Below are 10,860 nucleotides of genomic sequence, written 5' to 3'. Positions count from 1 at the left end.
TTTTTTTTTTGCAGTTTTTGGCTGGGGCTGGGTTGGAACCCACCACCTACAGCATATGGGGTGGGCGCCCTACTCCTTGAGCCACAGGCACCACCCCACATTACTTTTTATTTCTATAAGCTATTAGTGATTTTTTACTCTTTGAGAATTTCTTATATTTTGTGACTTCAAATGTTACTTTTGATGTTTAAGTTATCTGGAAATGTTTTTGGCATTTGGTGTGAGATAAAAATTTCACCTTAATTTTTTAGGATGAAATTGTCATAGTTCTATTTAATGTGTGTGATACCACTCTAATGCTGTATTGAATTTATTTATATTGGTTCCTGATTCTATTTTTATTGCATTGATTCTTTTCTATCTAGTACTATACAGTTTTACTAATTACATTTTACTATTTGCTTAATGATTGCAGTATTATTTTTGTATAGAATCTTTTAGTTTTTCACATAAAAGAAATCACACTGGGATTTTTAATGACATTGTACTGAATTTATAGATTCATTTGTGAAAATTTAACAGTCTGATGGAATTTATTGCTGTTGTGAAGCAACTTTGTTTATCAGAATTAGAAAAGTTTTTTTCTTATGAGTCTTAAGTGTGTGTATTTTTAAATTAACTCTTAAATGTTTTATACTTATGATTGGTATAAGAAACGTTTTAAAATTATTATATTTTCTATTAGATGTTACAGGCATTTAGGAAAGTCACATATTAATGTCATAGATTTATTTTATATTCATATGAAATGACTTTTTGAGCTGAAGTTACAGTATGGTTGATGTCATTCCTGTATTATATACTTTCATTGAGAAAGGGATTTCCACTTTGGACACTAGAAGTCTAGTATTTTCTAAGTAAACAGTTAAAAAAAAAATCTGTAGAATGTAAGATTCAGTGTTGCGTTCCATGAACAGGGACAGGCTGTTTCTGTCTTAAGCATTACTATTCTACTATTTCCTAAGGGCCTGGCATATATATACTAGGTATTTAGTAAAAGTGTGTTAAATGAGTTTTTAAATTTATTGTGTAGTAGAGGTTTATATTTTGTGCTTGTTTCAGTATGTGTGTTGAACCTACATGGCATTTTTACTTAAGTATGTTCTATGAAGGCCAGTATCCATCTAGTGTACCTCAGCTCAGTATGTAAATAGGAGATGTTTATATCTCAGGCCCATTCTGATGGCTTTGGTATGTGTTTTGATTGCTTGGTTTCTACATTGTACAAATTGTTAAATATTTGAATAACACCTCTGCATATTGTCAGTTGTATGTTGTGCTAAATTATTTTTGATTCAATGAGTAATTTGTCAGAAATAGACTGAGAAGTTCCAAACTTATATATTATTGTTGATACCATTTGTATTTATGATAATTTTATAAACTCTGATGCTAACTAACATCAATGGTGTTTTGTGCATTTGCTTCTTTTAAACTATTTTTGAATAAGTAATATGTTCATGGCATAAAATTCAAATTGTTAAAACATATGTACACTAAAAGTGTGAGTTATATGATAACTCTGGAAAGTACTTTTCAAAGTGACAAAGTCATAAAAGTCAAGGAATGCCTGTGCAACTGTCTGAGCTTGGAGGAGACTGAAGGGAGGCTGGACTGATTCTCCAGCAGAAGAAAGACAGTAGTGTAACAAGTGGCAGAATTTGAGTAAGATCTAGGGCAGTGCCTGTGGCTCAGAGGAGTAGGGCGCCAGCCCCATATGCTGGAGGTGGCAAGTTCAAACCCAGCCCAGACCAAAAACTGCAAAAAAAAAAAAAACCCAAACAAACAAAAAAAGAATTTGAGTAAGATCTGCAGATTGGTTAATACTTTTGTAAATGTTTAAATGTTAATTTCCTGGTTGTAATGATTGTTTTATGATTATGGTATGTATATATTAGGGGAAGCTGAGTGAGGGGTATGCAGAAACTCTTGTACTGTTTTTGGAACGTTTTTGAGTGTTTGAAATTATTTCAAAATAAAAAGTTAAAGACAACATGCAAATAATAGAAAAAAAAGACACATCTGCATTACTTAGAGTTCTTATTTGAATTTTGTATTTGTAAAATTTGCAAATCACATATGTACAGACAACTGACTTATTTCAGCGAGTACACTGGACTATTTTGTGGTGGATTAGATGGCTTATAGGGAACCAAGCATGCATACTTCATAGCTAGGACCATATAAGTAGGAGAAATTGACCCTATCATATCAAAAGACTTTTTAGTAAGAACTCAGCTGTTATCTCTTTATACTCTTTGATACTGATGACACAGTAAATCATACACTGAAATCTCTAACAGTGCTTTCCTGTAAGAACTAAGTGTCTTTACCACTGTACTGGCCAGGAGTTCTTTTTTTTTTTTTTCTTTTTTCTTTTTTCTTTTTTTGAGACAGAGTCTAAGCTGTTGCTCTGGGTGGAGTGCTGTGGTGTCACAGCTCACAAGAACCTCAAACTGTTGGGCTTAAGCGATTCTCTTGCCTCAGCCTCCCAAGTAGCTGGAAGTATAGGCGCCCTCCACAACGCCTGGCTATTTTTTTGGTTGCTGTTGCTATTGTTTTAGCTGGCCCAGGCTGAGTTTGAACCCACTAGCCTCTGTGTATGTGGCTGGTGCCCTACCCACTGAGCTATGGGTGCCGGCTATTCTTTTACTTATTATATATAAATTCCCACCTTAATCATAGACCCCAAGATATATTCAATTTTGTTATAGCCTACTGGCTGAGCTACGGGCATGCCTGGCCAGAAGTTCTTATTACTTTGCACATGGATACTGATGATCATGTTGTTCATTCTATTTTTCCAGTCTCATGCTACTGTGCATTTTTGGGCAGAACCTGGGACATGTGTTGATCCCTGCTAGAAGGAGTTTTAATTTATTTCCTGAACCTTCCTTGTGTTTCTGGAGTAAACTCTACTTGATTATGTCTGTTACTCTTTTATGAGCTCTTGGATTTTGTATTTGTTCATCTTCTAATTCTATCCCATGTTTGGGTTTAGAAATGAATAATGAAAAACCAAGAAGTATTCACAAACAAAAGAAATGCATATGAATCATGTGTGTAACTATTTCTGGTAGATATCTTTAAAAAACTCTTTAAGATAGTGTCATATTTTATAACTTAACTGTACACAATAAAATTTATTTAAAAAAATCTAGTTAGGGTGGCACCTGTGGCTCAAAGGAGTAGGGCGCTGGCCCCATATGCCAGAGGTGGTGGGTTCAAACCCAGCCCTGGCCAAAATCTGCAAAAAAAAAAGAAAAAGAATCTAGTTGAATAGGGTAGCTCTGCAAAGGTAGTTCTAAAAGTATTTTTGTTCTTTCCGATAATTGGGATTTGTTTAAAATTTATAAGCATTACCTCTGTATGGAGAGACTGTGGGTAAGATGGCAAGGAGGGGAATAGGTCAGTATAGCTTTCTGAAGGTAATATCAGTGAAATAAAATGTCTTGATTACGGACTTTGTGACTATGTGGAAATATTGATTATTGACAAGGGAGAAGAGGGATTAAAATGAGGAAATAAAATAAACCAGAAATTTGACAAATATAGACTCCCAGTTTTTTTTTTTTTTTTGAGACAGAGCCTCAAGCTATCCCCCTGGGTAGAGTGCCATGGCATCACAGCTCACAGCAACCTCCAACTCCTGGGCTCAAGCGAGTCTCCTGCCTCCGCCTCCCAAGTAGCTGGGACTACAGGCGCCCGCCACAACGCCCGGCCATTTTTTGGTTGCAGCCATCATTGTTGTTTGGCGGGCCGGTCTGGGGATTTGAACCCACCACCTTAGGTGTATGTGGCTGGCGCCTTAGCCGCTTGAGCCACAGCCTCCGAGCCAGCTTTTCAGTTTTGCTGTGAGCCTATACCTTGCTTAGGTAGCAAAGGACCTTTAGGTGCTGTGTGTAGTTCACACAGTAGATAATCCATAAGTGAAATATTGAATTAGAAGCAATTGTAGAGCTAATTTAGATCTGTATTAGTAACAGAGCAGTAGGTAGTGACTTAACTATGACATCTTGTATTTTTGTTGAAACATACTTTCATTTTTATATTCTGAGTCTCTGAGTCTACTTTATACTCTCTGAAGTTGAAGTTCTCTTTAGAAACTTGATATTTTAGAGTTTTGGTTTTTGTATTTTGGGGAGTAATGAACTGTTCATTGTTGTGCAGGTTAGGGAAGAATGTGTTTGAGTAGTTATTTTTAGTCTAACATTAAAGAGCATGACATAGTGATATTGAAGATACTCATGCTTTCATTGTGGTCTTGTTCGTTTTTTTATCTTGGAAGCTGGTAGGAGGACAGTTTGATTTGGAAATGAATTTTATTATCCAAGAAGGTGAGAGCATCATCTGCATGGTGGACCTCCTGGAAAAATGTGACATTACATGCCAGGCAGAAGTCTGGAGCATGTTTACAGCCATTCTGAAGAAAAGCATACGAAATCTTCAAGTCTGTACTGAAGTAGGCCTCGTCGAAAAAGTGCTTGGGAAAATTGAAAAAGTTGACAATATGATAGCAGGTATGACATTTTCTGTAGTATAGTGTATATGAAAACATAAAGTTTGACTTTGAGGTACGTATTTATCTTGTTTCCTTTAGCAACATTTAAGAAATATTTGAGACCTTTTCTTGTTGTGACAAAGGAGGCCAATTTATTGTCTATGGCAGACGTATATGGCTTTCTAAGACTGTGTGAGGTATCTTGCTCTTGCTATGTAAATCCATCTTTTTCTCCCTCAGTAAACCTTATTTCATGCTTGGAAAGAAAAAGAAATATTTGAGCACATAGCGTGTACCTGTAAGTGTAGTATATTTAAAATCTTCAAGAAATATACATAGCTTAATTATTTTATTGTTTTCTTTTGCTTCCAGATCTTTTAGTTGACATGTTGGGAGTGCTGGCTAGCTATAATTTGACAGTTCGAGAACTAAAGCTTTTCTTCAGTAAACTTCAAGGAGATAAAGGACAATGGGTAAGAAATCTTAAAATACTTGTTGGTATTTGGAAGCATTCCCCTCCCCAAACACATCACTTGTTTTTAGTATAATAGTTGCTAATTATCACTTATGAGGTCAGTGTCAAATTGATGGGAAAGAGATCAGTTAAAATTGCATTTGTATCTATATGCCTGCTTTTGCCATCCTGGAACAAAGGTATGGACTAAGAGAATGGGTATTCCAGGCATGCTAATAATTTGGTTTTTCTTTGAATTGTTATTCTTCATATGTACATTCAACATCTGTTGGAAGAAAAAGGTAAGGGCAGACAAAGAAAAGTGTTGGATAGCAGTACCTAGCTTCTATTTGGTTGATCTGAGTTTACTGAGGCCCTTAAATTTGAATAACCCATTCAGTTAACAAAAGCTCTCCCATTAATTGGATCCATCTTCCTTAAATGCCATTTAACAGTCCTTTGCAATGATATCAATAGGGGTGAATTTATTTTGAACTCCAGAGGTGCCTTTCTTCCTGCTATTTTGTTAGCTGTCTCTTTGAGGAGTACTAGTAGATATTTTCCCAATTTTTGTTGCCTTTCTAGGCTTAATTGCCCTTTGGAGATAATTGCCCACAGTAACTGGTCAGCTAGCTGATCCATAATCTAGTTTTGATTAAGGACATCTCAAATTTATGCCCTGCAATTACTCTTATTCAATTTGTTAAAATTTCGATTCTTTAGTTTTTTGGTGTCAAGCTCCAGCTGTCTGGCTGCTTTTTGGATTTTTATTTCTGATTTTCATAGAATTTGATTATGTTTCTGGATGTGGCTTACCTTGTTTATCCTTACTAGAGTTCCTTTATCTGTAGGGTTGTAATTGTCATCAAATGTAGAAAAATTTTGTTTATTATTTCTTCAAATATCATTTTTTTGTACCCCCCTTCTTTCCTGCCACTCTAGTTATTGATATGTTAGACCTCTTGGTATTGTCCTGTAGGTCATTGAGATCTGTTCACTTTTTTTGGTCTTTCTTTGTGCTTTACCTTAGATTACATTATTTTTGCTGTGGTCTCCAGTTACCTGATCTTTCTTCAGCAGTGTTTTAATTTCATCCATTGAAAAATTCAGACAATTTATTTTTTATCTCTGTAAATTCTATTTAATTCTTTTTAATATTTTTCCTTTTCCCTCATTATGTTCATATTTTCTTTTAAATCCTCAACAGCATTTAGCATAATAATGATTGCTTTAATACTCTTGTCTACTAATTCTATTAATATTATCTCTGTCATTTTCTAAGTCAGTTTTTTACTCACTGGTTTTACTTCTGTTTATAGGTTACATTTTCCTGCTTCCTATGGCTACTGAATTTAGACATAGTTATATTACTCAGTTAATATTGGCTCATGTTATTAGATACCTAATATGTCCTATAGTATTTTAGAAGGTATAAAAGAAGGTATAGAGTACATTATTTAAGATAGAGGAAAGTATCTTTTTTTGTTAATTTGTATACTTTTAAGTTTTATAGCATTATTTGGTTATTCTTGTATATATTAAAGCATAATTATATTAAAATATGTATTTTTTGTTTTATTGAATATTATGGTTAATGAATTGTTAATTGTTTTCATAGCCTCCACATGCTGGGAAGTTGCTGTCTGTGTTAAAGCACATGCCTCAGAAGTATGGCCCTGATGCCTTTTTCAATTTTCCAGGGAAGAGTGCTGCAGTAAGTGAATATTAATGATGAAATCATTTTGAGAGTTCCTTTCCTTTGCTTCCTGGAAATACAGTCCTGTGAACACCCTGAAAGATTCTGTGTTAGGTAGAAGCTTTTCTGTATGAATTAACTTAATCTTTGTGACAGTCGGTCATGTTACTTTTGCCTAACTCTTGTAGATGTGAGGAAATAGAGGCTCAAAGTAGTTGAGAAAGTGTTCAGTCATAGCTTGAGTCAGCAGTTAATAAGAACCCAGTTCTTTTAAACATAACCATTTTGTTCTATGAATTTATTTCTGAATTTTAAAGTAGCTACTTGTGTGTTAATGCCTTATCTTCTGTCTTTCTGAATATGTTTCTCTAGCCTGATATTTTCTTACCTCTGTTTCTTTTGTACCTGGTTTATAGAATGATAGTAACTCTTTCAAACTTACAGGCAAGTTTTCTTAACTTATGTTTATACATTGGCCAATCATGTAGGGTAATGTTTCAAAATGTTATAGGAACACATTATATTATATATACATGTTATACATGTTATTTATGGAAGCTTTTATTTATCTCCTCAGTACCACATTGCTCAGCCTGCTACAAGCACGCACAAAAAAAAGTTTTTCTTTTTTTAAGAGACAGAGTCTTACTTTATTGCCCTTGATAGAGTGCTGTGGAGTCACAGCTCACAGCAACCTCCAACTCCGGGGCTTAGGTGATTCTCTTGCCTCAGCCTCACAAAAAAATGTTTTTTTAAAAGATGTTTCAGTCTGTTCTTCTTTAAGCTTATCTTTAATTCATTTTTTACTTGGGTTTTCATAAAATCTTGTTTGTTATGCAGGTAATATCTGAAGAAAGATAATATGTTTTAATAGGACATTTGTGATATTTGAATGTTTTTTTCTTTTTTTGAGACAGAGCCTCAAGCTGTCCCTCTGGGTAGAGTACCATGGCATGACAGCTCACTGCAACCTCCAACTCCTGGGCTCCAATGAGTCTCCTGCCTCAGCCTCCCAAGTAGCTGGGACCACAGGCGGCCGCCACAACGCCTGGCTATTTTTTAGTTGCAGCCGTCATTGTTGTTTTGGCGGGCCCGGGGTGGATCTGAACCCACCACCTTAGGTGTGTGTGGCTGGCACCTTAGCCACTTGAGCCAGAGTGCTGAGCCGATATTTGAATGTTATTATATATATGAACTTTACTTGAAAAGTTTTATTGTTTCATTTTTTTCCTTTACAATTTTTTCTTAAAAGACATCTTGGATTTAAAACTTTCCAGAATAACTTTATATTCTTTTCATTGAGCCTATCATTTTCCTCTAACATAAAAATTGTTCTCATGAGGTTAACTTTATTTTATACATTGTGTTGTGATTTATTACTTATAATTCTCTAAGATTGTACTGTGTCCATTCCACTTATCTGCATTTATCTTCAAAGTAGCAGTTGAGTATAACAGCTTTTGAAATTTGTAAAAAATAGATATTTTAATACAAAGGAACAAAAAAGAACAGGTATTTTAAATACAGTGTATTTAGTGATTCATTCTTTTCCTTAAACATAGCTTTTATAAAGAATTTAAAGTATTCATAGATAAAGTACTTTTACAAAGCTTTTACACCTTCTCTCATTATCAATGAGAGAGAACATATGTATGCACCAAATATGTATTCTTTTTTTCCTTAATGCACCAGTCATTTTAAATCAGCCTCTTGAAGTCTTAATAGGTTATTACATAAATTGGCTGTATGATGTTTTGCATGTTTTATGGTGTGTCTAACACATGGTACATATTAAAGAATATATGTATATATATATATGTACATAAATGCATATGTAAGTTATAACAAAACAAAAGCTTGTGTAGTTTGATTTTGTAACAGTTTTATTGAGCTATAATTCATATACCGTACAATTAACTCATATAAAGTTTTAATGTTCACAGAGTTGTGTAACCATCACCACAACCAATTTTGGAATATTTTCATCACTGGTCACTTCTCCCCAGTCTCCTAGTCCTAGACAACAATTAATCTACTTTCTATCTCTATGGTTTTGTATATTCTGGACAATTTATATAAATGTATTTATACAGCATGTAGTGTTTTGTGATTGGCTTTTTTCCTTTAGCATAATGCTTTCGAGGTCTATCTATGTTGTAGCATGTGTCAGTACTTCATTCTGTTTTTTAGCTAATATTATATTTTATGGGTATACCACACTTCATTTAATAATTCATCCATTAATGGATATTTGTGGTTTCTACTTTTTGGACTATTATGAATAATACTGCTATGACCTTTTGTGTACAGTTTTATGCATGGACATATGTTTTCATGGTCTTGGGTATCTATGTACAAGTGGAATTTTGGGTCTCTGTGGTCTGTATTTCACTTTTTTTTTTTTTTTTAGACTTCTGGAGTTCATTGGAGAAATCATAGCTCACTGCAGCCTTGAACTCATGGGCTCAAGTGAACCTGTTGTATTAGTCTTCCGAGTAATGAGGACTACAGGCGTGTGCTACCATGCTCAACTAATGTTTTTATTTTTTGTAGAGTTGGAGTCTAACTATGTTGCGTAGGCTGGTCTTGAACTCTTGGCCTCAAGCCATCTTTCTGCCTCAGCTTACTAAAGTGCTGGGACTGTAGGCGTGAATCAGTGTGCCTGGCATATTTAACATTTTGAGGAACTTCCAGATTGTTTTCCAAAGTGGCTGTATCATTTGAAAATCCTGCCAGCAATGTGCTAGGATTCCAATTTCTCTACATTCTTGTCCACACCGGTTAATATCTGTCTTTTGATTGTAGCCACTCTAGTGCCTATGGAGTGTTATTTCATTGTGGTTTTGATTTGTATTTCCTTCATTGACTAATGATGTTGAGCATTTTCTCATGCCCTTATTAGCCATTTGTGTATCTTTTTTTTTTTTGTAGAGACAGTCTCACTTTATCGCCCTTGGTAGAGTGCCATGATGTCACACAGCTCACAGCAACATCCAGCTCCTGGGCTTAGGCGATTTCTCTTGCCTCAGCCTCTTGAGTAGCTGGGACTCCAGGTGCCCACCACAATGCCCAGCTATTATTTTGTTGCAGTTTGACCAGGGCTGAGCTTGAACCCACCACCCTTGGTATATGGGGCTGGCACCCTACCCACTAAGCCGCAGATATATTGTTCATTTTAAATTTGCATTCATCATTTTAGTTATAAGAATTCTTTATATATTTTGGATGTAAGTCCTTTATTACATATTCATTTTGCAAATATTTTCTTCCATTTTTGAGGCTTGTCTTTTCAATTTTTGGTGGTGTCCTTTAAATTATAGCTTTAAATTTTAATAGGGTCCAATTCATATATATTTTTCTTTTGTCATTTATGCTTTTGGTGGTGCAATTAAAGAGGATTTGCCTTTTTAAGGGCTCAAAGACCTTATGCCAATACCACATAGTCTTCATGACTATAGCTTTGTAGTAGGGTTTGAATTTGGCAGTATGAGTTCTCCAACTTTATTCTTCTTTCTTAAAAGATTGTCTTTGCTATTCAGTATCCTTTCATTATATTGTGTGATATTTTAAACAAAATCTTAAACTAAGTGTTGAAGCCATTTTTACTTTTTTTAAATTTCAAATTAATATGAGGGTACAAATGTTTAGATTACATTGTTTTAAATTCTAAGGTAAAGTTCTAATTGTAGTTGAGCCCTTTACCGAGGGTCTGAATACCCTCAAATAGTGCACATTAGGTGAGATCCTGCCAATTGCCCTCCTTCCTCCTGCCAGTTGCCCTTTCTCCCACCTCTTCTCTCTCCCCTCTCCTCCCCCTTGCTTATATGTTTCTTTCATGTGGGTGTGTAGTTGTTTATATATTGGTTGATATTAGTATTGAGTATATTGGTTTTTTTTTTTCCATTCTTGAGATAACTTTACTAAAAATGTGTTTCAAGGCTCGGCGCCTATAGCTCAGTCAGTGGGGCACTGACCACATACACGGAAGCTGGCGGGTTTGAGCCTGATCTGGGCCAGCTGAACAACAGTGACAACTGCAACCAAAAAATAGCCAGGCCTTGTGGTGGGTGCCTATAGTTCCAGCTACTTGGGAGGCTGAGGGAAGAGAATTGCTTAAACCCGGGAGTTTGAGGTTACTGTGAGCTGTGACACTACAACACTCTACTGAGGGCGACATAGACTCTGTCTCACCAAAAAAAAAAAAAAAAG

General features: G+C 35.1%; 1 protein-coding gene across 4 annotated transcripts in view; it reads left to right on the top strand.

Annotated features, from left to right (window-relative positions):
• Nucleotides 1-10,860, top strand: part of LRBA (LPS responsive beige-like anchor protein) — a 736,826-nt gene that overhangs the window by 76,838 nt on the left and 649,128 nt on the right. For all 4 annotated transcript variants that reach the window (XM_023513466.1, XM_023513464.1, XM_023513465.1 and 1 more), the window contains 3 exons: nucleotides 4,289-4,520; nucleotides 4,874-4,974; nucleotides 6,574-6,669. In XM_023513466.1, the coding sequence (XP_023369234.1) occupies nucleotides 4,289-4,520; nucleotides 4,874-4,974; nucleotides 6,574-6,669 (429 nt within the window). The remainder of the gene's footprint in view (nucleotides 1-4,288; nucleotides 4,521-4,873; nucleotides 4,975-6,573; nucleotides 6,670-10,860) is intronic.

The sequence above is a fragment of the Otolemur garnettii genome, unplaced genomic scaffold, assembly GCF_000181295.1.
Source record: "Otolemur garnettii isolate 467f Iridium unplaced genomic scaffold, OtoGar3 scaffold00041, whole genome shotgun sequence".
Lineage (NCBI taxonomy): Eukaryota > Metazoa > Chordata > Mammalia > Primates > Galagidae > Otolemur > Otolemur garnettii.
Note: the sequence above shows the minus strand (reverse complement) of the source record. Positions and strands in the feature narration are given on the sequence as shown.